Source organism: Dama dama, chromosome 11 (genome assembly GCF_033118175.1).
Source record: "Dama dama isolate Ldn47 chromosome 11, ASM3311817v1, whole genome shotgun sequence".
NCBI classification, from domain to species: domain Eukaryota; kingdom Metazoa; phylum Chordata; class Mammalia; order Artiodactyla; family Cervidae; genus Dama; species Dama dama.
The window spans coordinates 23,234,599-23,261,993 of NC_083691.1; the positions used below are offsets into that span (position 1 = coordinate 23,234,599).

At 39.5% G+C, this 27,395-nt stretch overlaps 1 protein-coding gene across 1 annotated transcript in view; it reads right to left on the reverse strand.

The window, feature by feature from the left end:
- The window catches only part of NBAS (NBAS subunit of NRZ tethering complex), a 308,496-nt gene that overhangs the window by 247,516 nt on the left and 33,585 nt on the right, over positions 1-27,395 (reverse strand). The window contains exons 10-11 of the mRNA XM_061154831.1: positions 11,554-11,692; positions 3,776-3,844 (exon numbers count right to left, since the gene is read on the reverse strand). Of these exons, the coding sequence (XP_061010814.1) occupies positions 3,776-3,844; positions 11,554-11,692 (208 nt within the window). The remainder of the gene's footprint in view (positions 1-3,775; positions 3,845-11,553; positions 11,693-27,395) is intronic.

The following is a 27,395-nucleotide window of genomic DNA, read 5'->3' on the forward strand; positions in this document are numbered from 1 at the left end:
ACATTTCAAGCTTGTCACACGTGTCATTCCCCAATCACCACAATGCCATTGGGGACTTCCGTCTCCTGGAAGATTTTAAAGCAAATCTCAGGCATTACACACATACACATTAAATGTTCGTTTCTTTCAAGTCTCAAGTTATCTGTTTAACTTCCATAAACATGCACAGTAAGAAGACACGGTTATTAGTAGGAACTGAATTGTAGCCAGCCAAAGATAGATAAGTCACCCTTATTACTTTAGAAACACGGTGATTTCCTTCTAAACTCTGCTTTTTATTTGTAGAAAGTTTTCTGAGTATCTATAGCATGCAGGGTATTTCTGGACCAGAAAATAATTTATTATCCTGTCAGTAACTGCGACACAAGATGTAAAGGCACAGTTAGAAAACCCATGCTGAATTCAGAGTGTGCAGTACTCAGAAACCTGAGCAGAGTCTGCAGTATTCAGAAACTGGAAAGTCTGTTGGTTGGCAAGAAAGAGAATTCAAGAGTATGTGCTTTGGAAATAGGAGGAAATGGCTTTTCAACCAACTGTACACTAAAATAAACACCACAATAAAAGTTAACCTCAACATTCAAACCCTGCCTATTGTATTAAGATATCTCAGGTTACGTGAATAACAATTTTGTTCTCTTCTCCTCCATCTAACTTAAGTAGTGGTAAAGGCAATAAAATTTAGGGGTAACTAATTTTCACTTTGGTTAAAATATATCAGTGAATTTCTTTCACATTCCTCAACTATCAATGTCATTTTCATTTTAATCATCATTTCAACAGCTGGAATGTCGGTCAAGAATACATAACTTAGCAGGGAAAAGCAGAAAGCTCCAAGATGAGTAACAAGGGTGCCCACTCTTGTCACTTTTATCCAACGTGGTATAAAAAAAGTCCCAGCCAGAGCAATTAGGCAAGAGAAAGAATTAAAAGACATAGAATTCAGAAAAGAAGAAGTAAAACTGGCTCAGTTTGCAGATTACATGGTATTATAAATAGAAAACCCTAAAGACTACCAAAAACCTGTTAGAATAAATAAATTCATAATTGCAGGATACAGAAATCAACGTACAGTTTCTACACAATAAAACAATTTCTATCAGTAAGAGAAATTAAGAAAACAATTGCATTAACAACATCAAAAACAGTAAAATACTTAGGAATAAATTTAAACAAGGAAGTGAGAGGCATATACACTGAAAGCCATAAGACATTAATGAAAGAAACTGAAGAAGGCACAAATTAAAGAAATTCCATGTTCATGGACTGAAAAAATTACTATTGTAAAATGTCCATACTACCCAAAGTGATCTACAGATTCAATGCAATCTCTGTCAAAATTACAAAGGCATTATTTACAGAAATAGAAAAAACAATCCTAAAATTTGTATGGTACCACAAAAGACCCAAGGAGTCAAAATAATCCTGAGAAAGAAGAACAAAACTAGAGGCATCATACATCCAGGTTTAAACTACATTGCAAATAGTAATTAAACACATACGAAACTGACATAAAAACAGATACACAGGGCAATGGAACAGAACAGACAGGCCAGAACTAAACTCAGGCATATACAGTCCATTAACTTAAAATAAAAGAGCCAAGAATACACAATGGGGAAAACAGTCTCATCAGTATATGATACTGGAAAAACTGGACAGCCACAGATCCCTATTTTATACATAACTTAATATATGAAGAATTAATTATATTAATCTTTATTCTTTAACATGGAATATTATTCATCTTTTTTAAAGGAAGGAAATCCTGTCATTTGCAAAAAAAACATGAATGAGACTGGACTGCATTTTGCTAAGTGAAATAAGCCAGATTAAAAAAAAGACAAACACTGTTGTATCACTTATACACAGAATCTATAAAGAAAATCATAAGTCAAAAATAATAAGTCAAAATCATGAATATAGTGAATAGAATAGTGTTTGTCTACCAGGGGCTGGGGACTGGAGCAAAAGCAGAGGTTGATAAAGCTGTATAATCTTCAGTTATAAGACGAATAAAGTCTGAGGACCTAATGTATGACACTGATAACTACAGGTGCTAACACTGTATTCTATCACTGAAATTTGTTGAGGGTAGGATTTAAGTGTAACAGAGGCACAAAAAGTAAATATGTGAGGTGATACATGGATTAATTATGTCAGTGGCAGAAAATCTTCTCATAATGTATATGTGCCTGTATCAAATCAATTTAACTATCTTACAATTTCATTTGTCAATTATCTCTCAATAAAGCTGAGGAAAAGAAAAACAGTGACTATCACTTACCACCTGCTTCAGTTTACTCCATGAGGTTTTAACCTCAAAGGTGGTCTAGCAAACTGATTACTTGGTAAGTGAGAATCACTCGGTAGAAGCATCTTAAAAGGATTTACAAAGACATTTTTGCACAGTAAACTGTCTTCTTACATTAATAATTCACTTATGGCCCTTTTAATTAACTTCACTGTCTATCCTCCTATTTACCCCTCCCCATCTTAAACTGCTCCCTAAAATTCTTTAAAAGATGTTTTCCTCTTACTTCACTGATTCTCTTGTGCAGCAGTGTGATACTAACAAAACACTACTGAAATAATGTAAACATTATTTTAACTTCTATTTCTCACTTACATTAAATCATTAGCATAAATGTCCATTTGATCTTGTGTTAATTAAAAACACTAATTAAGGTCTTCTACAACTTGCAGCAATATTTGGAGCAGGAACTTTGTCTTCTCTCAAACACTGCAATAAAACTTTTCAATTGTCCATTCTAAGAGACTTTTTTCAATGTTAAATATCAGATCTTTGTATGAAGACTAAATTGTCTCACTTTCTTCATCTGTTTATCATCTATACAGAGCAATCAAAAACAAGTGATTTCGAATTTTATTGTACCTTTCAAATGGACAAGCTATATTCAAATCAAAGGACTGAATTCTAGCAAATGCATTCAAAATGTTCTAAATTATTACATACACTTAAAGAAAAAAAAAAACTCAGCTCAATAAAAGGTGAATTTGTAAGCAATGCTCTTCCAATACTCAACATTTATTGAATATTACATATTCAGTAATACATAGTACATGCCAGGCACTGTTATATACTCTGGGGAACCTGCAGTGAACAAAACAAACATAAATCCCTGCCCTCAAGGAGTTCAGTAGATAGTTGAACCCACTGTAGTTTAGAAGTCTGACTCAAAAAAGCAATGCTCTCATGAACTAATATGGTCACAGAAAGAACAGAGGCAACACAGTAAATTAGAAAGAATAAAGTACAAGGCAGAGGCCAAGGCATTTAGTCTGTCATATAGTTCTTCACCTGCAAGATAAAGACAAACTCCATGAAATGGCCAAAGAGAAAGCTAACTGGAAAATTGTAAACATGCAAGGGAAGGAATATTTTAAAATCAACAAATAAAAAGTATATGTTATGGACAAGGACACAAAATTCCCAAGTAAGATAAAATAAGAAGATTGAAAGATAAATAGTGCTTCCAGGAAACTTCTTTGGGCTATATTTCCAGACCCAAGAGGACTAGGTTCATTCTTGAAATTTTCTTTTAATTTTCCTTATTGAGATAAGAATGACATACATAGTAAAATACACAAATCTTCAGTGAACAGCTTCATGAATCCTTATTAATGAATACACCCACATAGTGTATAATTTAGAGCAAATTCAGGTGAAAATCTATCATGTTCAAGGTTTACTCAACTTTGTCCTTAAGTGGACTTTGGTGAAAATGTTTTCTAAGATTAAGCCAATCTGCATTACCTGTTCTTGTCCCTGGCGACTGTAAAACTTGCCACTTAACATCCTTAATAATCCCAGTGTCTTTGGTACCTACAAAATAAACACACATCATACAATTAAAGATCAATGGAACACTTCCTCATTGTATAAAGTCCTCTCATCATGCAATGAAAACTACAGCATATCTAGTATTTTAAGAAATGGTTAAGAAAATCAGTAAGTATCAGAAATTTTGGTGACATTTTGTTTTTGCTTGGGAAAAAAATCAACCAAATGACAAATCTTACAAAATAAAGTCATAATCAAATGTTTTTAAATATATACATCAGTCTAATACAATCTATGCAAAGTAGAATCTAATGAGCAGAATCTAATCTTCTCAAATGAGACTGTCCCAGGTTGCCAACAGAAACTTCATTCATGAAGAAATTGATCCTATTCTTGGAAAATACCAGAATAAAATCATCTAGAAACAAGTATTTGAAATAATATAACACAAGACTATTTTTGTCTCTAGATTTAAAAGCAAGAGATAAAGCTATATTTTAGAAATGGAAAATAAGTATAACTGAAGTAGTACGGAGAACTTGAAACACCAGTACATTGCTGGTGGGGACATAAAATAGCACAGCCTCTGTGAAAGAGTCTGGCAGTTGTTCAAAAGGTTAAGCAGAATTATCATATGACCCAGCGATTGCATCCCAAGTTTATACCCCAAAGAAGTGAAAACAGGTGTTCAAATACTTGCTACAAATGTTCATAGTGACACTATTAATAATAGCCAAAATGTACAAACAACTCAAATGTCCACTAGTTAAAGAATGGAGGATATCTATATAACAGAGTATTATTCAGTCATAAAAAGGAATGAAGTATTGACGCATTCCACAATTTGGATGAACATCAAAATATGTTGCTAAATCAACGACGTCAGATATAAAATCTCATACTGTATGACTCTGTTAGTATGAAAATTTCAGAATAGGTAAATTTATGGAACCAGAAAGCAGATTAGTGATTGCCAGGAGCTGGAGAGAGGGGACTGTTTAATGGGTTTGGCATTTCCCTTTGGGGTGATGAAAATGCCCTGGACCTAGACAGTGGTGGTGGTTACACAACACTGAATGTACTAAATGCCACTAAACTGTACACTTTAAAATACTTAATGGTCAATTTTGTGTTACGTGAACTTCACTTTAAAAGAAAAAGGCAAAGAGGGGAGCATGCTTGAGCTGAGGTTAAAATGTCCCTACCAGAACTTTTGAGTAACTGAAGACATTACTGGTGGTCTAGCTCCACATTTCCTCCAAAAGCAAGGAAATGCAAGAAGGGAAAAATAAATCTCCATGAAATTTATTTCAGCTAAATTTGAAGAAGATAAAAGATAACCCAAACTTCAAGATCATTGCAGGCAGAAGGAGAAATCTCTCAATGTGTCATCTGCACTGCTCTTGCCAACCCCGACATTCCACCTACCCCAACCCAAGCCCACCATCAAGCATGGTGGTGAGCAAAACCAGACTGAAAAAACTAACTGCAGGCTCCAGAAGAACAGATGAGACAAGCTAGCACAGGGGTCTAAGGTCTATCTAAAACCACCACCTAAAGTCACGGTCCACGAAAACTTTTCAGCAATGAAAACAGATCTGATCTATACATTGAAAGCATGAACAGGTACCTGGAAATATTAACCCAGAAAAATCAACTCCAAGAAATAGTCCAGGAAGTCTATTAGATTCCAAAGTGAAAGTTGCTCAGTCGTGTCTGACTCTTTGTGACCCCATGGACTACATAGTCCATGGAATTTTCCAGGCCAGAATACTGTGGTGGGTAGACTTTCCCTTCTCCAGGGATCTTTCCAACCCAGGGATTGAACCCAGGTCTCCTGCACTGCAGGCAGATTCTTTACCAGCTGAGCTACAAGGGAAGCCCAAGAATATTGGAGCAGGTGAAAGTGAAAGTGAAGTCGTGTCGGACCCTTTGCGACCCCATGGACTGTAGCCCACCAGGCTCCTCCGTCCATGGGATTCTCCAGGCAAGAATACTGGAGTGGGTTGCCATTTCCTTCTCCAGGGGATCTTCCCGACCCAGGGATCGAACCCAGGTCTCCCGCATTGCAGGCAGACACTTTAACCTCTAAGCCACCAGGGAATCCCTGAAGCAGGTAGCCTATCCTTTTTCCAGCGGATCTTCCCAAGCCAGGAGTCAAACCAGGGTTCTCCTGCACTGCAGGCAGATTCTTTACCAAGCAAAGATACAGAAATCCTCAAAGCCTCCCAACAAAATGGCCAAATAATACACAAAGGGAAGATAATCCAACTCACATCACTTTTCAAATTTCGCACCCAAAGCAAAGCCAACAATAGAGCAGTATTTTTTAAGTTCAATGAAAGAACAAGTAAACCAAAGGTCTTATATCCTTTGTGTCATCTGCACTGATATATGAAGGAAGTTTTCCTTCAAATATCCAGGCTATGAAAAACAATTCCAAACACACAAGAACCTCAGAAACTCTTCATCTATGAGCCCTTCTCCAAACATCTATCAGAGGATAATTTCATCCAACCAAGAGGTAACTGGAGAAAAAAAAAAAAAAGAGGTAACTGGGAAAACTCCAAAGTGGCATTTTAAAATATATAAATGAACACCTATGACTAAAGAAAAATGAGGACAATAGCTGAAGCTAACGTATAAATACTGTGTATTTTGACAAAATATAGAAATAACTAGGAAAAGGAGAAGAAAGGAGACAGGAAGGGGAAAATAAAATCAAATAATTGATTTTTGTATAAGTAATTAGAATTAAAGAATACCAATCAACTAGTAAAATATTGGAGTGCATTGATACCAGTAACACAATTTCAGTCACATCATGGAGGTAAAGCCCCATCCAGGTAAATTCAAGAGAGAACAGAAAAAGAGGAAACTGATCAAGTATGGAAGACTCTTGAAAAGGAAAGAAACGGGCTGGTAGCAGGATTTAGTAGGGTCTAAGTGCCCTAAACTAAAAAGGTTTTACAATGGGAAAAATAAATGCACACTGCTTGCTGATAAACCTAACTGGCAGCAAGATTCATGATTTGGAAAAATATCCTCCAATAAGAAAGAGTGTGAGATCCAGTGAACAAACAGAGCAGCTAGCCTTGGCTGGTCCAAGCACAGCTCATCAGTAATAACAAGAGAAAAAATACAAAGCTGAAATGTCGATGGAGCCTCTTTATGAAAATATTAGGATTACTTCTATTTTCTTAAAGAAACAGGATGTCAAAAAGCCTGTATTCTTTCCACAGCAAATCCCATACTGAAGAGGCAGCAGCAGCAGCTACAAAAAAATAGTGTGGTTCCTTTCTTATGCACTTTTCCAAATTTTCCACCTTCAAAATACAAGTAGACAATAATGAACACTGTAGAACATTTCATTGTTTATCATCTCATTTGAACCTGACAAGAGCCATGAGACACGAGCAGTAAGTGCTGAGCAAGGATTCCAACTCCAGCCTTCGGACTCCTGAGCCCAGGCTCCCCCCTCCCCTCCCCAGTGACTGGACTCCCCCGTATCTGCTATAGCTTCTTGCCCACATCTGGGCACACAGCCGTATCCTCCAGTCCAGTAAACAAACCCTTTGAGGTCTGCTACCTTGATGTTCTGATACCTGCAGCAGTGAATCGATGCTGAACAAATGAATAAATAAAACTCTCACACAGGTGACACTGACATTAATTTGGAAACGTTGGTCAAGGCATATATTGAATTTTGCATAGCCTCTTTTACAACCTAGCAGCCTTGAGAGATACGAGAATATACGTGGCAGCAGCACTTTTTCCGTCAATAGCCACCCCAACACAATAGCAGCCCTAAACAAACAATAAACGGTTTGATGCGAACAATATCTGGCACCTGACAAGGGGAACTAATCCTATAGCTTGAAATTACTTTGAGGGAGGGGAAGGCTACCAGAATGATTGCGAGTTTAGCCGCAGGACACATTTAAAAGGCACTAACGTAATTAAAATACTCTTGCAGCATTTCAAGAAATTTATCATACAGCAGAGCCCTCAATTTGCAATTCAATATTTCCCCCCACTTATTCCGTCAGTGCACAGGCAATTTTCTTTTAAGAGACTCCAATACTGAAGCTTCCGGCCAGAGAAGGAAGGACCATACATAGCAGAGAGGATTCCAATCCTTGAGGGAGGAGCAAAGTGAAAGCACAGAGAATTCAAAGAAGCCACAGTGAAAAAAAGGCTTCGTTGTACATGACAGTTCTTCGTGCCTCCTCTGGCCCAGGCTCTGTCATAAATACACTCGATGACACCCCACTGAGACAGCCCTTCACAGTTAGCCAACTTTTCTCATCTTATATCCTCCACACTTACCTATTCTTTCTGTTTTTCCCTCAACCTGTAACATTTTGACAAATTTTATAGTTAGGTGAAATGACTACACAATGAAATACCAATATACCTTTTACCTGAGTTCACCAATTAACATTTCACCATGACTGCATTTTCTGTATGCATATGTACACTTTTAAAAAATTATTTTTTGACTGAACCATTTCAAAATAAGCTGCAGGGGCACCCCTGGTGGTCCAGTGGTTAGAAGTCAGTGCTTTCATTGCCGTGGTCTGGGTTCAATCCCTGGTTAGAAATTAAAATCCGGGAAGCCTCATGGCACAGTCAGTTAAAAAAAATAAAAAATAAGCTGCAGGGACTTCCCTGGCAGTCCAGTGGTTGGGATTTCACCTTTCAAGGCAGGGGGTTGAATCCCCTGGTTGAGGGGGTTAAGATCCCACATGCCTTGCGGCCAAAAACCAAATCATACAACAGAAGCAATACTGTAACTGAAGGAGTCTTTTGGGCCTAGAAAAGAGAACAACAGTCTCAAAGGCCCCTTGCTGAATCATCTAACTTCGGAGAAAACAAAGCATAACTTTAGTTCCATCCTGATGCTCCAGGCCAGCTGCATCTATCTGGAACTTATCACCCCCTGTCCGGAAACCTACCACCCCCTACACCCGCCCAGGAGACTTATCACCCCCTGCCCAACTACAAGTGTCATCTCAACAAAAGAATACTCAAAATATCCCGCCTGATTGACGTTTCCCTTATCGCTTCCACAAACCTCCCTATAAGTATGAAGCCTCCCTGATCCCTTTCGGCGCTCAGCCTGGTCGTTAGGCCGACTGTCGCCCCTCCTTGCCTGAATAAAGATAACCTACTTCTGTTGAGGTCGTCTTTCCTTTTCTGCCTCGCCGAAACTATGCCTTACAGTAACAAATTCAATACAGATAATTTTTAAAAAATAAGCTGCCGACTTAACAGTCAAGAGACAAAACTGTTCAAACTTTTTTCAGGATCTGCTCTGATACATCTCACATATCAGCAACAAGCCGAGTGTGAAATCAGAGGGAGGAACACGACTAAATTATTACAAATATGAAATACGACATCCAACTGCTATCTCATTCTTTTTTTTAAATAAATTATGGGAGAATCATCACAGCATAAATTTGATGGTGCCAATGAGATGTATGTAATCTCACACGGGGTGTGAGGAAAGCGCTAAACAGGAACTACGAGACCTGGTGCCATCCCTGCTGCCCTATTTTTCAGTTGCTAAAATCTCCCAGTGCCTTGGGCTCCTTATCTATGAAATGTGGCTAATAAAGACTCAAACTGAACTCCTACTGGATCCTGCAGAGAGAATAAATGGGTGCCAGAGTGAGCAGAACGATCACGAATGGAAGAAAAAGGACACGGCACAGTACTATATGAACTGATCAACAAACATAAACAGCTTTAACGTCTGGTGCCATATTGAACCAGTAAATTGACCTGATTAAAAAAAACAAAAACTTACTACTTTTTTGGGCTAAATTCACCATCACATATGTCAGCATATGCTAAAAACTAAACAAACAGACAAAAAAAAAAATGGAGGCCTACTATGATTGCTAAAGATTTCTCTTCAAAAGTGCTTCTTCCCTGGCTCCTCTTCAACCTTGAAACATTTAACCATTGTTTTAGAGGATTATTTTTATATCATTATTTTGAGACAGAAATAATGGAACAAATACATTCATTTTCAGACAAAAACTGGAACAAATACATTCATAGGAATAATCATCACTTATGTCATGTTTCACTTCAATCTCTTGGCTTCTTCCCTCACTAGAAAAATACAAATGCCCACCACATATCAGGCAACATGCTAAGCACAGGGTCCATAATTATGATCATACAGTTTATACAAAAAAATACAAACCACAGAGTGGCCAATATGGTCAAAGTGAAAGTCACTCAGTCGTGTCTAACTCTTTGCAACCCGGAGGACTATGCAGTCCACGGAATTCTCCAGGCCAGAATACTGGAGTGGGTAGCTGTTCCCTCCTCCAGGGGATCTTCCCAACCCAGGGATCGAATCCAGGTCTCCCGCATTGCAGGCGGATTCTTTACCAGCTGAGTCACGGTCAATATGGTAGAAACAATTAATATTCACTAACATCTAGTTTTTCTCTCCTTTCTGGACACAGAAAACTACTTCCCAGACCCTTTGAAGGTAGCAGGAGCTACATGATGAGTTACAGGCAGTGAACTATGAGCAGAAGTGATGCCGGCTCTGGTGTGAGACAGTAAGTCCCTCCTTTTACCACTCTGCTTCCCCACCTAATGCCCTAAACTGAGACAGTGGGCCCTTAAGAGTAACAGCCTCCACGGATCCTTTAATCATCACTTGGAACAAGCTTTCCAGGAGGTCATGGTATCAACAACAGACTTTGCCACAAATAAGGGGTACGCTTTCACGAGGTAAGTGACAAAAATGTCAACCAATAGACCAGATGGTTTCTCATTCTTCATTTGTCTGTTTATGTGGCTAATTTTTATTATCACAGCAGAGCCTAGCCTATACTAACTGCAGCAGAAAGGAGTGACTGATAGAAAACAGAAGCTCAATAATAGAGTGAATAAATGAACAGGTGGATAAACAGTCCCGATCAACATGTAACAAAATGGAAGAACCAAAGCAGTTAAGAACTTGAACAGGGAACTCCTGCCAGATTTTGCACTCTCATTCTGCCACTTGCTAGCTGGCTGACCCAGTTAAATTTCACCTTCCTCATAAACAGACTTGGGCTATTAACAATACCTATCTCAAAGGGTTGTTGCTGCTGCTGCTGCTAAGTCGCGTCAGTCATGTCTGACTCTGTGCGACCCCATAGACGGCAGCCCACCAGGCTCCGCCGTCCCTGGGATTCTCCAGGCAAGAGCACTGGAGTGGGTTGCCATTTCCTTCTCCAATGCATGAAAGTGAAAAGTGAAAGTAAAGTTGCTCAGTCGTGTCCGACTCTTCGCGACCCCATGGCCTGCAGCCTACCAGGCTCCTCCATCCATGGGGTTTTCCAGGCAAGAGTACTGGAGTGGGGTGCCATTGCCTTCTCAAAGGGTTACTGAGAGTTAAATGAGCTACAACTTGTGAGAGTGCTCAGAACTGCTGCCAGTGCGTCAAAGGACTTAATAAATGTTGAGGTCTAAATAAGCAAGTGCAAGTAACAATACTGCTAAATCATTTTTCTTCATATCTGCAAATATTTCTACTAAAAATGAGACCAAGTTAAATAAAGCATGCTTTAGATAAACTTGATATTTGATAGAAGTCCTAAAATTTCACTTGTATTAAGTCACTTTCCTCATTTAAGGCAGATTGCTTCTTTCTCCATATATCTTACAAAGAGCTTATCTAAGACCTTTAGATAAGGTCTAAATGAACAAAATGAAATACCATAAATGAGACTTACTGCAGTGACCCTGTCGCCACCATGAGTAACGGGCTTATAATACGGTGATCCTGAAAGAACTCTCCAGGCAGACAGTCCACAGCTAGCAGCTTTTGATATGCCCACTTCAGCAGTTTCACATCCACCAACCAGCAAAAGTCTAAAACAGAGAAAGGTAAAGAGAAATGATAAATTACAAATATGAACAGGACAACATCAAAACAAAGAGAGCGGAAACACTCACTTCCACAAGGAAAACCAAAATAAAATTAGAAGGTAAATATTTGAGAGGAGACAACCAATAGACCAGATGGTTTCTCAACTAGAATTTCACCTTCAATGACAGACTGAAACATCTGAAACCACGATGAGAACTTGGAAAGGTAAAAAGAAGTGTTTTCAGGTTGGTCATTGAGTACCTGAGAAACTGTATCAACACCAACAAACGTAAATAAACCGATACACCCCTGACATAAATGCACGGCCATGTGTACAAGAGATAGCTGACAGCAGCCTGTTGTACGGCACAGGCAGCTCAGCTTGCGCTCTTTGGGGACCTAGACGGTGGGACAGTGGTGGGAGGGAGGGAGGCCCACGAGGGAGGGAACATACGTGTACATAGATGTGATTCACTTCAGAGTCAGCAGAAACCAACACAGCATGACAAAGCAACTATACCTCAATAAATAAATTAATAAACGTAAACGGACATGTCACCTCCCAGACATGTATATATTAACTACAGCAGTGCACTGGAGGTCATGAGGGCACAGTTACAGATGCTAGGGGGAAAAATGACAGCCAGGAATGCTGTGGATGGGACACAACTATGCAGTAGTAACTGTACTGAAGTAAGACTGCTCGGTAGCTTAGCCCCACATTATGACTTGTTCACTTTACTGTTTGCTATACCTCATTGCAGTTAGAGGCCACTTACCAACAGGGCAAAGCAATCTAACAAGCAGTACAAGTTAAAAGACCACTACACACAAACTAAGCCAATTAATAACGAACCCAACAGTCATGATTTTTAAAGTTAAGTCATGTGCAGTAAATCTGGCAGGGCACTATATAAGACATCATAGTCACGCTTCAAAAAACAAGAAAAAGGTTTGCAAGTAAAACTTCCGGTGTCTTAAGGGAAACACTGTTGTCCCCAATAACAATAAGGTGATGGAAAAACAGAAGACAGAAGCCACATCCTTCTCCAGGTCTTCATAAATGAAAACGGTTTCATGTTCACGTTTTTAAGAGTCCTTATTATTGAGAAATACACACTGGAACATTCAGACAAAACACTACATTGCCCAGGACTGACTTCATGATACTCTAGGCTCGGGGGTGGAGGCTCAGGTGAGGCCACAGATGATGTGATGCTGGCCACGAGTCCACTGTTAGCCTGAATAGCAGGCACAAGGGAGTCATATAGTCTTCTATGATCATGTGACAAATTTTCCATAGGGAACTTTTATTCTTAAGTCAATTTGTTAGGAAAAACTTCTCTGAACAAATAGAAACAAAACAGGTAGCTTTGAATGTTTACATTTCTGAATCTAGTCACAGCGTTTTTTCAAACAAAAAACATGCAATTCTCACAAAGACATATCTTTAAAAATTAGTAGCCTATTGTTATAACAAAAATAAAACACAATCTGAGAATTCAACAAACCTCTAACAGGCCAGGACAAAACAGATTCTGATAATGGAAATAATTTCTCTACTCAGTGAGCAATGCTGACCATATATATATATATATATGCACATACACACACGGTAATACTTTTTTCAAGGGGTTAAACATTATTATTTAGTTTGCACTACTATGCCATGGAGGTAACAGATACCATACCTCATTTTTAGATTTTAAAATATATGTCTAAAACTTTGTTACCTGACTACAGGATAGCTAACTGACATTCCAGTTTCATTCTTCATCCCCTGATCTTAATTCTAGAAGACATTTCCTCCCTATGAATTCTGATAAACACGGTCACGCACAGATCAAATTGGCTACAATAAGATAAGCTTGATTAAAAATGAAAGAGATTCAATAACTGCTTCCAACCAGCCTTTCTGCCATTCACGCCAGACTGAAGAGTAAGTGGAAAGGAGACAGAATGATGGAACTAATCATGTATTGTTCCCACCAGATGGGATGGCAGCTTTGGGACACTGATGCTGCAGCTACAAGACTGTGTGTGTGTTCACCCGTGCAGGCAGACAAGTGTGCTTGCTTGTGTTTAAAGGGAGGGGGGACTGAGACGATTTCATCAGCATGGTCAAAAAGCAGGTAACCAGCAGCTACCTGATACAGAGATCATACAGGGATGAACAAGGCATGCTCCCTGCATTCAAAAAGCTCACTCTATAATTAAGGGCACATGAAAATAAGGAACAGCTGAGAGCACAGAATTAAGGTAACACCCATATCTGAAGATGATAACCCAGGTGACATCTACTGAAGACTTATCTTCAGTTATATGTGCCAAAGGGTATCAACCCCAAGTCAAGATGTTAACTTGGTCCATCACTTCACTGATTTACAGGACTCAGTGTTGATGAGGGCTCAGCTCTTAGTGATTAAGGGGGAAAAAAAAAAGTAGGTTGGTACTGATGCTTAACTTAGCAAATAAACCTTCTTCATCATGATTACAGTGTTAGAACAGGTGTCCTGGGCAGCGCTAACCAAAATGAAGTGAAAGTATGTAACTTAACTGAAAATAGTCAATGGAAATAAGAGAAGTGCAAGGCCCAGCACCATACATGCAATAAATGTTTCCGGAGTGAGTAAATTTAAAGCTCCAACTTTCTCCTGAAGTAGCACAGAGAAAGAGATGCTACAGAGTCCTCTCCTCTCCACACCCTTCCTCATTCTTCCCAGATTTCAGCAGTAAGATATGAGAAGATGAGGCGGGGGATGGGAGGTCCTGGCAACAGGGGTGAGGAGTCATAAACTGATAAACAGGGCAGCAGACAACACTAAAGCGAGAATCTGGTAAAGGACAACATCAGAAAGAAAATCTCAAAATGTTCCTGAAAGATACAAAGTTACAAACAGAGAGAGAGATACCATGTTCTCTGGGCTTCCCTGGTAGCTCAGATGGTAAGGAAACTGCCTACAATGAGGGAAACCTGAGTTCAATTCCTGGGTCAGGAAGATCCCCTGGAGAAGGGAATGACAACCCACTCCAGTATTTTTGCCTGGGAAATCCCATGGACAGAGGAACCTGGCAGGCTACAGTCCATGGGGTCACAAAGACTCGGACACGACTGGGCGACTAACACTTTCACTTTCACCATGTTCTTTGACAAACTCCCCATACCTTAAAAATGCCAATTCTTCTTAGTCTACAAATCGAAAGAAATTAAAAAAAAAAAAAAAAAAACACAGAATTTCTTATGGAACTGAACAAACATGTAATGGAACTAAACAATATATTCAACGAAATTTACATGGGAGGGTAGAGTTCTAAAAAAAGCCAACTAGGGACTTCCCTGGTCCAGAGGTTAGGACTCCGCTTCCCTGAAAGGGGCATGGGTTCAATCTTGCTTGGGGAACTAAAATCCCACATGCTGAGCAGCATGGCCATAAAAAAAAAATTTAACTAAAATAACTAAAGTAAAAAGAGTCAACTTCATTCACACTGATAACCTTTCTCTTCATGGCTTGTGCACTGTGCATCCTGACCCATCAAACACTTTCCCACCCTAGTGTCATTAAGATGGTCTCCTTCAAATCTGACCATATTAAAACCTAAAATTTCCCTCCATAAAGTGCAAAGACAAGTCACACACTAGGAAAAGTTATTTATAAGACATAAAACTAACAGAGTATATGTTTTAGCAGACGGAATCCATAAAGATCTCCAACAACCAGTCACAAAGAAAAATGCACAGAGAATAAGTCACAAAAAGAGAAATACAAAAGCCAGGAATGCATATTAAAGCAACAAAGATTTACACCAGTCGCTCTCTATGTTTATAGAGACATAGTAACTCTTTAAAACTACTAGTAAGACTGTAGCAATCATTTTGGAGAAGGATATGACATCTAAAAATGTGCCCCCCCAAAAATTCTCCAAATTGTGTTCTAAGATAACTCTGGAGAAATTCTCACACAGGCATATTTATCTCTTGGTAAAAGAATACCTCATACAGCACTGTTTATAATGCAGAAAAATTAGAAATATTTTAAATGTTTAAAAGGGATGAATAAGTGCAAATTCAGTTGATTGTTCAGGGAAACGTATACAGTATAAAAAGAACAAATATAAAAATATATACTAGAGATTTCCCTGGTTCAGTGGTTAAAGAATCCGCCCTGCAATGCAAGGAACACAGGCTCCATTCTTGGTCAGGGAACTAAGATCTCACAAGCTGCAGAGCAACTAAACCCACTCACTGCGAGTACTGAGCCACATGCCAAACTAGAGTCCATGCGCCGCAAAGAAAGATCCTACATGACATAGTGAAGATCCTACTTGTCGTGACTAACATGGATACAGCCAAACATTTAAAAAAAAAAAAAAAAAATATATATATATATATAAAGGAAGGTTGCACACCAAAACCATGGCAGCAGGTTGCCTCTAGAAGTAGGAACTTGTCTGCACTACTGTCTCTCATTTATGTATTTGGGTGTATCTATATACATACATGGGCTTCCCTTGTGGCTCAGCTGGTAAAGAATCCACGTGCAATGCGGGAGACCTGGGTTTGATCCTTGGGTCAGGAAGATCCCCTGGAGAAGGGAAAGGCTACCACTCCAGTATTCTGGCCTGGAGAATTCCATGGACTATATAGTCCATGGGGTCCCAAAGAGTCGGACATGAGTGAGCGACCTTCGCTTTCACTTTTACATACACACACACCTTTAGTAAAAAAAAAAAAAACAACTTAGTATTTGTTAATTCCGAATAGTAGGTTCTCAGGTGTTCATTAACACATCCCCTGTACTTTTCTCTATTTCTAACTTAAAAGCCAAGATATAGTATTCCAAATTATGTACATAACTTTCTTCCAATTAATGAAGCCCAGGAAGAAAAAAAAAATTCAGTAAATTGGCTTTAACACTTAGCATCAACCCACAAGTCTTGTCAAATACTGAAAATTAAATTAGCATATCATTTGCTTTGTGGCATTCTGAAGCTATTTATACATTAATAGTTATATCTTAAGCATCCTGTGATTTACTATTGAAACGGTCATTAGATTTTTGCAAAAATTAAGACCATATCAGTAATGTTATTTTCTGTTGCAATAATTTCCTCCACCCAGAATATTTACCTGCAGTGACAACCATATCCTCCTTAAATACACAGTATCAGGTTCTTAAGTACTTACCTTAGGAATCACATTTTGAAGCAAGCCCTTATTTTTTAATTATTCTATAAAGATAAAAAGCAATATGAAATTTCTGTAGCACATATTAAATTCTGAAGACTAAAGCACACTATGTGTAAGAGTTAAAACCCCTTCTCATTAACTGAAACGAGAGAGTAGGAAACAGGAATTAACTTTCCCAATAATCTTTCACCTCAAAATTTTGTGGAAAATAGGAAAATCATGGGTCAAGGAATCAGATGTATTAGGTTCAAATATCTTTGCACCAAAGTAACTGTAATATTAGTTTCCTTCATGCCATCAAAATTATAGATGCAAACCATGTGTTAAGCAATCAGGAATGTGTGAGAAAAGTGAAGAGCTCACTTTAACAAACCACTTCTAATTCTCAAGATTAATTTGCAGTGGCGAGCTTAGCTCTCCCAAAGCATTGGTACCAACCGTGGGGTGAGGCTCGGGCACCTTCCTCTCTCAGACGGCTGGGGACATATATTCACCCACGAGAATGACAACAAGCACCGTCCACTCCAGGGGAAAGAACCAGCCAACCTGGACCACGCCCGTGGGGACCCCTAGTTAGACACAAAAGCAAGCCTAAAGGACCAATTAACTGCATGGAAGACGAGGTCAAGGAAAGGTCACAGGGTTAACACCAAAGAAAGGTTTATCCCTTCAACAGTTTCCTGGCTGATAAAGAGATCAGATAAAGAGCCTCCTCAGCCAAGAACAGGAGGTACAAGAGCACAGAGCTGAGTCTGTAAACGGTGTGCTGGGAGGATGCTCAGAAAGGGCGTGAGTGCTCCCAGCCTGTAAAAGGCGAGCAGGGCAGAAACTTAGAAGGGGTCCTTAACAATATGAGATGGTTTATGCTGCTCGCTTCCTGAGCAGCATCCTTCCTGAGTATCACCTTCTCGTTTCTAAACTGTAACCACTATTTAAAGCATGCCTCCATCACTGAACTTAACCCACTCGGACACAGAGACTGTGTCTGTATCCTTCAAAGTATTTACATGTCGGTTTCGTTCAGAAAACGGCTCTGTGCACAGAACTGCTGGGGCGGGAAGATAAATCCGACAAAGGGTCCTCGTCCTTGGCTTAACCTCTCGCGGCTTCAGTTCTCCCACCTGAGAAATGAACAGGCTGAGCCAAGTGATGGATGAAACTCTTTGCCAGCTCTGACATTCTAAGAGTCTAAAACTCAAAGCAGGAATGTCGGTATCAGACAAGAAAAATAAGCTGTAAGTGATGGAGCCAAAAAACACACGGAGTGAATTAAATGAGAGGCCAGGGCAGAGCAAGAAGCAGTGAGAAGAGGGTGGCCAGCCCCTCCGAGGAAAGGGAGGGAGGAACGGACCGCGTGCCCCTAGGTACCACACCAGGTGGGATTCCGATGCACTGGGAGAGCTAAACATGACCCTAAGAATTGACTCCAAGAAGAATTATAAACGGTTTATTAAGAAGGGGCTTCTGTCCAGTAATTGTTGAAACAATCTGCCATCTAGTGGCTTAAAACTCCTTAAAGTCAAGGACATGAATCTGAAATAATAGAGTGAGAAATTCTTGTATGTACCCTGTCCAATCACCCACAGGCTTGTGGCATAGACCAGCAAGGAAGGGGCGGGTGGGGGAGAATAATTACATGTCGCCAAATTAAAAGTTCTTAAGAGCATGCCTGGCAAAATAAGGGCTCAAAAACTATTACCTACTACTTCATAGATTGGAGACAATCCTCTCTCAGGATCACAGAAATGTTCCCAATTTTAATTCATTTTAATTTGCTCTTAACTATTCGGACACGACTGAGCAACTGAACTGAACTGAACTGATTCTTCACTGAGCTTCCCTGGTGTCTCAGATGGTAAAGACTCCGCCTGCAATGCAGGAGACTAGGTTCAATTCCTGGAGTGGGGAGATCCCCTGGAGAAGAAAATGGCTACCCGCTCCAGTATTCTTGCCTGGAGAACCCGATGGACAGAGGAGCCTGGAGGGCTACAGTCCATGAGGTCGCTAAGAGTCAGACACAACTGAGCGACTAACACTTTCACTTCACTTTCATTCCTTACTACAAAAATCTTACCAGTTGATTATGGAAAATTCTGTTCATCTTGGATTTCTTGGATGTCTCTGCCCCAGATGCCTTCCCTCAATCCACAATTGATGTCAATGCTGATAATCTAAAATCCTAACCCCCTCCTAAGCATCAGGATGGATTCAGTCAACTTCACTGCAAACGCACAATATAACATGTTCAGCATCCCTCTATCTGATCTATTCCATGTCTACTTTGAATTCTGATTTCAGAACTGTCCAGGTTCTGAAACCAAATTCTCACCTTCTACTCCAATTGCTCAAACTTGTTCACTCAGGAAAAGAAGTCTTGTCTTCAAACCCTACCCCACCCTCACTGAATCCTACTGTTGTCTGCCAGCCGTCCTTCACTGTGGGTCTTTCCATAATGTCTGATACCAAAATCACTACCACAGGCCTGCTGTTAAACACCACCTAGCGTCTTCTGTGCTTAAGCAGCTTTTGCTAAAACCACCATCTACTGTCTGTGTCCAGTGCAGTGCCAGCAAAATGTGACCCACAGAGAATGACTTGTCTTGAGGTCACAGAGCTAATAGGTAGCAAATATTTCCTGTCTCCTAATCCAGTACATGTACAGTACAGCATGATGAAAAGACACCCTTTTCATCAGAGAGGACTGGAATGTAAAAGTAGGAGTCAAGAGATACTTGGAGTAACAGGCAAATTTGGCCTTGGAGTAAGTACAAAACGAAGCAGAGCAAATGCTAACAGAGTTTTGCCAAGAGAATACACTGGTCACAGCAAACACCCTCTTCCAACAACACAAGAGACGACTCTACACATGGAAATCACCGTATGGTCAATTCCTAAATCAGACTGATTATGTTCTTTGCAGCCAAAGATGGAGAAGTCTAAACAGTCAGCAAAAACAAGACACGGAGTTGACTGTGGCTCAGATCATGAACTCCTGATTAACGAATTCAGACTTAAATCGAAGAAACTAGGGAAAACCTCTAGACCATTCAGGTATGCCCTAAATCAAATCCCTTACAATTATACAATGGAAGTGACAAATAGATTCAAGGGATTAGATCTGACAGACAGAGTGCCTATAGAACTATGGACAGAGGTTCCTGACATTCTATAGGAGGCAGGGATCAAGACCATCCCCAAGAAAAAGAAATGCAAAAAGGCAAAATGGTTGTTTGAGGAGGCCTTACAAATAGCTGAGAAAAGAAGAGAAGCTAAAGGCAAAGGAGAAAAGGAAAGATATACCCATTTAAATGCAGTGTTCCAAAGAATAGCAAGGAGAGATAAGAAAGCCTTCCTCAGCAATCAATGCAAATAAAGAACAATAGAATGGGAAAGACTAGAGATCTCTGCAAGAAAATTAGAGATACTAAGGGAACATTCCATGCAAAGATGGGCACAATAAAGGACAGAAATGGTATGGACCTAATAGAAGCAGAAGATATTAAGAAGAGGTGGCAAGAATACACAGAAGAACTGTACAAAAAAGATCTTCATGACCCAGATAACCAAGATGGTGTGATCACTCACACAGAGCCAGACATCCTAGAACAGGAAGGAAAGTGGACCTTAGGAAGCATCACTATGAATGAAGCTAGTGGAGGTGATGGAATTCCAGCTGAGCTATTTCAAATCCTGAAAGATGATGCTGTGAAAGTGCTGCACTCAATATGCCAGCAAATTTGGAAAACTCAGCAGTGGCCATAGGACTGGAAAAGGTCAGTTTTCATTCCAATCTCAAAGGCAATCCCAAAGAATACTCAAGCTACTACACAATTGTATTCATCTCACATGCTAGCAAAGTAATGCTCAAAATTCTCCAAGCCAGGCTTCAACAGTACATGAACTGTGAACTTCCAGATGTTCAAGCTGGATTTAGAAAAGGCAGAGGAACCAGAGATCAAATTGCCAACATCCATTGGATCACTGAAAAAACAAGAGAGTTCCAGAAAAACATCTACTTCTGCTGGCATATTGATTATGCCAAAGCCTTTGATTGTGTGGATCACAAGAAACTGTGGAAAATTCTTCAAGACATGGGAATACCCGACCATCTTACCTGCCTCCTGAGAAACCTGCATGCAGTCAAGAAGCAACAGTTAGAATCAGACATGGAACAACGGACTGATTCCAAGTTGGGAAAGGAGTACATAAAGGCTGTATGTTGTCACCCTGCTTATTTAACTTATATGCAGAGTACATCATGAAAAATGCCGGGCTGAATGAAGTACAAGCTGGAATCAAGATTGCCAGGAGAAATATCAATAAACTCAGATATGCAGATGACACCACACTTACAGCAGAAAGTGAAGAGTAACTGAAGAGCCTCTTGATGAAAATGAAAGAGGAGAGTGAAAAAGTGTTAAAGCTCAACATTCAGAAAACTAAGATCATGGCATCTGGTGCCATCACTTCATGGCAAACAGATGGGGAAACAATGGGAAACAGTGTCAGACTTTATTTTGGGGGGCTCCAAAATCACTGCAGATGGTGACTGCAGCCATGAAATTAAAAGACGCTTGTTCCTTGGGAGAAAAGCTATGACCAACCTAGAGAGCATATTAAAAAAGCAGAGATATTACTTTGCCAACAAAGGTCCATCTAGTCAAAGTTATAGTTTTTCCAGTAGTCATGTACGGATGTGAGAGTTGGACAATAAAGAAAGCTGAGCGCCAAAGAATTGATGTTTTTGAACTGTGGTGCTGGAGAAGACTCTTGAGAGTCCCTTGGAATGCAAGGAGATCCAACCAGTCCATTCTAAAGGAAATCAGTACTGAATATTCATTGGAAGGACTGATGCTGAAGCTGAAACTCCAATTCTTTGGCCACCTGATGCAAAGAGCTGACTTATTTGAAAAGACCCTGATCTGAGAAAGAATGAAGGCAGGAGGAGAAGGGGATGACAGAAGATGAGATGGTTGGATGGCATCACTGACCCAACGTACATGAGTTTGAATAAACTCTGGGAGTTGGTGATGGACAGGGAAGCCTGGCGTGCTGCAGTCCATGGGTTTTCAAAGAGTCAGACATGACGGAGCAACTGAACTGAACTGAATCCAGTATACATTCTATCACATCACAAATGTATTTTTTAAATTTTCTTTCTGTATTTAAACCATAATTAAGCACCATTCCTTATTTCCTATAAAATAACCAAACATAATCATCTTCTTTCATCTCTTTACTTCCAAGAGAGATCCACAATAGCTAGCATCACTCCAAGTATAAGAAGAAATTCAATCTGGCCCAAGTCACTTCTTAAAATTTTATTTCCATAAATTCTTCAGAAGGATTGTGGAAATAGTCCTTAAAGTTAGGAGCCAGGGGGGCAGGGTGGGAGGGAGTATAACCCAGGTACAAAATACCCTGCTTAAGATTAATGAAATTCACTGACATACAAAGTTATCATGTATCAGGTTAACTACAACCAAAACCCTCAAAAAGGAGAGACACAGACTGGTTATTTACCACCTGTAGGAATTCAAAACTTTATCAAGGCCTACAAGGGCCCACTTAAGTGTAAATAACTATAACATAATGAGAACTAGCCTCTTCTCTCAACGACTCTCCATGTAGAGGACTGATGGATGGGTTAACAATGATTTCCAAATAATTTTTTTTCAATGGTAGGCCAAAGAAAAGTAAAAGTAATAAAGCACTGTCATTGACTTAAAAGATAGCTGAAGGCTGCTAAGAACCAAGATGCTTCTGAGTCACACGTGTCTCCCTATCTGTAATATATTCTGGATAAAAACAGATCACGTGATGTGGCCAAGACTTCCCTATCTCACCAGAAACAAATACCTGTTTAAGAAAAAAAGAAAAATTAGTCCATGAAGATCAGCAAGTTCCTCAATTCACATCTAAGGAGCTTCCTCTCTGCCAAGACGACGCAGCTTTCTCTACTAACAACAGGACCTCTTCGTTTCTCTTCTAAAAACCAACCTGAACTCATGGAAAGAAGAATTTGCTCACACTGGAAGAATGAGCATTAGAAAGGCAACAAGAAAAGCTACTTAATGTAAGTTAAGATACTCAATTTCCGACATTCACACTTGCCAGCTACAAAGCTGCACATTAATCTCTCAAATGTCAATAGCCCCTACATTATCAAAGGCCAAACACACTCTCTTGCTGCAGTGGAAGATAATCAACAAGGATCAGGACTACGGCACTCATTCCTTTTCTAGAAGCAATCCTTCATAAAATTATTAAATCTTATCTAGCTAGGGCTTATGAGAAATTTCCTAATGCAATTTATACCTAACTGCTCCTCCAGCTGTCAATACAGTATATCTTTTACACACCACTGACCTGATTCTCACAGAATATATATGACCTTAGGAACCAAAAAGAAAGACGGGCAATTTTACAGCAATGTAATGGATATAAAGGCTCACTGATCCCCAAAGCATCTCATAGGTCTATATGGATCTTACAGCTTATAAGAGAATAAAAATTTACTCGTGCTCTTCGGTAAACCTTTAAGATAGGGTATTCTCAACACCATCTCTTCCACAGGATAAAGTTAACACATTTGTGGGACATTTCCCTAGCTGCGGGTGATGTACTGAGATGGTAGGTCCTCTGCGTACTCTACCCACACCCCTTCCCAGCCCACGCCCAGGACTGTTTCCTTTCCATTCTGTGCCAGTGAGGTTATCATGTCTCCTGAGAGCTCATTCACACAAGACATTTTTGATCCCCCCACTAAGTACAACTCACGGGATAAAGGGAATATCGCAAGTAAATGAGTGTGAGGGACGCCTGCATTTAAAACACTGAGGGAGGGATATTCAAGTGGGAGGGGACATGGGTAAACCTATGGCTGATTCATGTTGATGCTTGGCAGAGACCAATGCAATACTGTAAAGCAATTATCCTTCCATTAAACATAAATAAATTTTTAAAAGTAAAATAAATAAAATGCTGAGTGCTGTTTAGGGGAAATCAGAAACCCACAAGAGATGACCAAATCCGGAGACACAGCCCTTCAGTGCTGCAGTATGCCATTACTTAAAGTGTTCCTCAGTATCCCCTAAAATTAACAGCTTTCTAAAGACGATCTCCTCGTCCATCTTCTGAGACTTGCACAGAATAGTAGCAAATACTGTGAGTGCACATTCAGGAGAACGCAATCACCCAACTACTTTTTAGCCAGTTCACTCCTACCTAGCTGTTCTCTATATATATGCAAGCTGACAACCTAGCTTATTACTCCTTGTAAATGTTGTCTCACATTCTTTTTGTAGAATCTGTATCTGGCTTAACACAGGTGACTAAAAGGGGGGAAAAAATCACTCAAATGCTTGAATTAATCCTTAACACAACCATGAAACATTATTAATCAATCATGGTTTTTCCCTATAGACTATATGAAACATCTTTCTTAACATAAACCTGGGTATCTTTCTTAACATAAAGATGTAAGTGTTCAGTTGGTGGGAATGTAAGTTGGTACAACCACTAGGGAAAACAGTATAGAGATTCCTCAGAAAACTAGAGTAGCCCTACGATCCCGCAGTCCGCCTCCTGGGCATATATCCAGACGAAACTATAATCCAAAAAGATACATGCACCACTGTATTCACAGTAGCGCTATTTATAATAGCCAAGGGTATCACTTAGCCAGATATGGAAACAACCTAAATGTCCATCAACAGAGGAGTGGATAAAGAGGATGGGGTGTGTATATACACACACATACACACAAAACTGATGTATTACTCACTCATCAAGAAATATGCAATGTCATTTGAAGCAACATGGATGGACCCAAAGATTAAAGTCAGAAAGAAAAAGACAAATACCACATGATATGACTTATATGTGGAATCTAAAATACGATACAAATCAATGTATCTGTAAAAACAGACTCACAGATATAGAGAACACACTTGTGGTTGCCAAGGGGGCGGAAGGGGAAGGGAGGAAAGGAACAGAAGTTTGGGATCAATAGAGCCTCACTATTACAAAGGAGACGGATAAACAACAAGGTCCTACTGTACAGCACAGGAAACTATATCCAATATCCTGTGAGAAATCATAATGGAAAGGAATATAGATGTGTACAGCTGAGTCATTTTATAGTAAAGAAGAAATATAACATTGTCAATCAACTATACTTCAATAGTTTTTGTAAAAAACATACACCCTTTTTACTATATGTGAATTAAAAGTAATTTTAAAACTTAAAAAGAAAGTGTTCAAATGAAAATCTGCTTAAAGGCTCTTTTTCCTTTCCAATTCACTCTTTATTACAGTTTTATTGAGGCTGCGATTTACATTCCATGAAACTCACGGGCATGAGAGATCTTTAGGAGCACTGGAAATATTCTAGAACTTACTGGCGTAGAGCTTGCACAACCCTACATATTTATTAAAAATCACTGAATTATACACTTAAAATACCAAAGCGTCATCAAGGATTCCAAGAATGAGTGGCTTCTCAAAAGGGACCAAGAAAAGAGGCTTGTTTTCCACCTTTTGTGTTTGTTGAGATATAATTCAGGACCTAGAAAAAGTTAGCTTCCAACACTAATTATCTTTGAGCAGTTATGAAAGAACTGTTGGAGTCTCAAAGTTGAATAAGTCAGATTTTGTTTGTAGAAATTTACAATAAAATTATGATCAAAACCTCAAAACAACAAGAACAACAAAAAGCTGGTGAAAGCGGAAGCTATCATTTAAAAATATAAACAGTAGTCCCACCCACCCACAGTTTCACCTTTTGCAACTTCAGTTACCCACAGTCAACTGCAGTCCAAAAACATGAAATGGAACATTCCAGAAATAAACAGTTCACAAGTTTTAAACTGCACACCACTCTGAGTAGTGTAACGAAATCCTGCGCCTTCCTGTGCCATCCTGCTACACCCTGCCCGGAGAGATGACATGCCTTTGGCCAGTGCGCCCCACCTTCAAGGCACTCATTAGCCATCCAGGTTATCAGAGCTGGATGGTGAGGTACTGCAATGCTTGTGTTCACGTAAGCCTTATTTTACTTAAAAACGGCCCCAAAGCACAAGAGTAGTGATGCTGGCAGTTCAAATATTCTCTTACTGTGCCTTATTTATAAATTAAACTTTACCACAGGCATGTATGTATGTGGCGGGGGGGACACTATATACAGGGTTCAGTACTACTTGAAGTTTCAGGCATCCCCTGATGGTCTTGGGGCATACACCCTGTGGATAGGGCAGACTACTGTACTGCATTTTAACGTATTCATATTACGTGGGTGCCCTTATTTGTGAGTGTGTGACTCCCAAAATAGACTGTATACTCCTGGAGGGCAACACCACAACCTAATCACCACCAAGCGCACAATCCCCTGAACTAAAAGTTTACTGTAGCCCCTTCTAAAAATGCAGAGGTACGAGAGTCCTCCTAGCTGGAATCCGGGTACAATATAAGCCAAAACTAACACACAAAGGCAACACTGAGAACAGAAAACAGGAGGAAGTGTCTGGGTAAGTGTAGGAGGGAGAGCAAAACTGGAATACGAGATAGTCTGGAGAGGATAAAATGCATTCTTAGGCTGTGAGTAGAAGACGAAAAAGAAAAGTCAAAATCAGCAAATCCACAGAGCTTATCCCAAAGCTTCTCAACTAATTTTTCTTTCGTATTACCCAACTTACCACCTCACTTTCTCTTCTTCAATAGTGCTCTCAATAAAACCTTGAGTTTGTATATTACCAATTTATCCTAACTCCAGTCTGGCTGATTTATTTCACATTTACAGAATCCTTGTGGATGAAAAATACCACAGGCTCACATTACTAGAGTAACCAAAAATAAATTAAAAATGTGATGAATATTTCAGGTTCTTTCGTTAAAAAAAGATCACATAATGGAAAATATAAACAACTAGCAATATTTTTGTCATGCACAAGGCATTTACATGTATTCCTTGCTTTATAACAATTCTCATTCAGAAACCTTAATGCAGTCATCCATCTCCAAGCTGACTGCTGTCACAAATTGTATATAACTGCAAAACCAAGAAGAGGCTCTCCTTCAGTGGTTTCATAATTCACCCTTCCAAAACTTTCATTTTGAGACCACTCCTCCAGAAATACCTTTATTTACTTACATCCTATGCCACAAAGTGAAAGCCTTAAGAAATAATGAATATAGTCTCACTTCTGACAAGTTGTTATCATGTAATAGCTATTGAGTGTATGATAATTTCAAACCTATGATCCCAAGAGAACCTGACTTATCTTCCTGAAATACTGCTAGGATGTCTAATACTGACCTTGGTTAAAAAAAAAAAAAAAAAAAAAAAGACAGACAATGGAGGAGTCATCATGAAATACACAAAGCAAAAGCCAGAGTTGGGGGGATGATTCAGGGGGTAATGAGAGCTTGGGAGAGAGGCAGATGAAGTTCAGCTCACAGGACTGCTGCTGACCTCCTGCTGTTGTGATCCATCTGCACCCCTGGGCTAGGGGACCCCT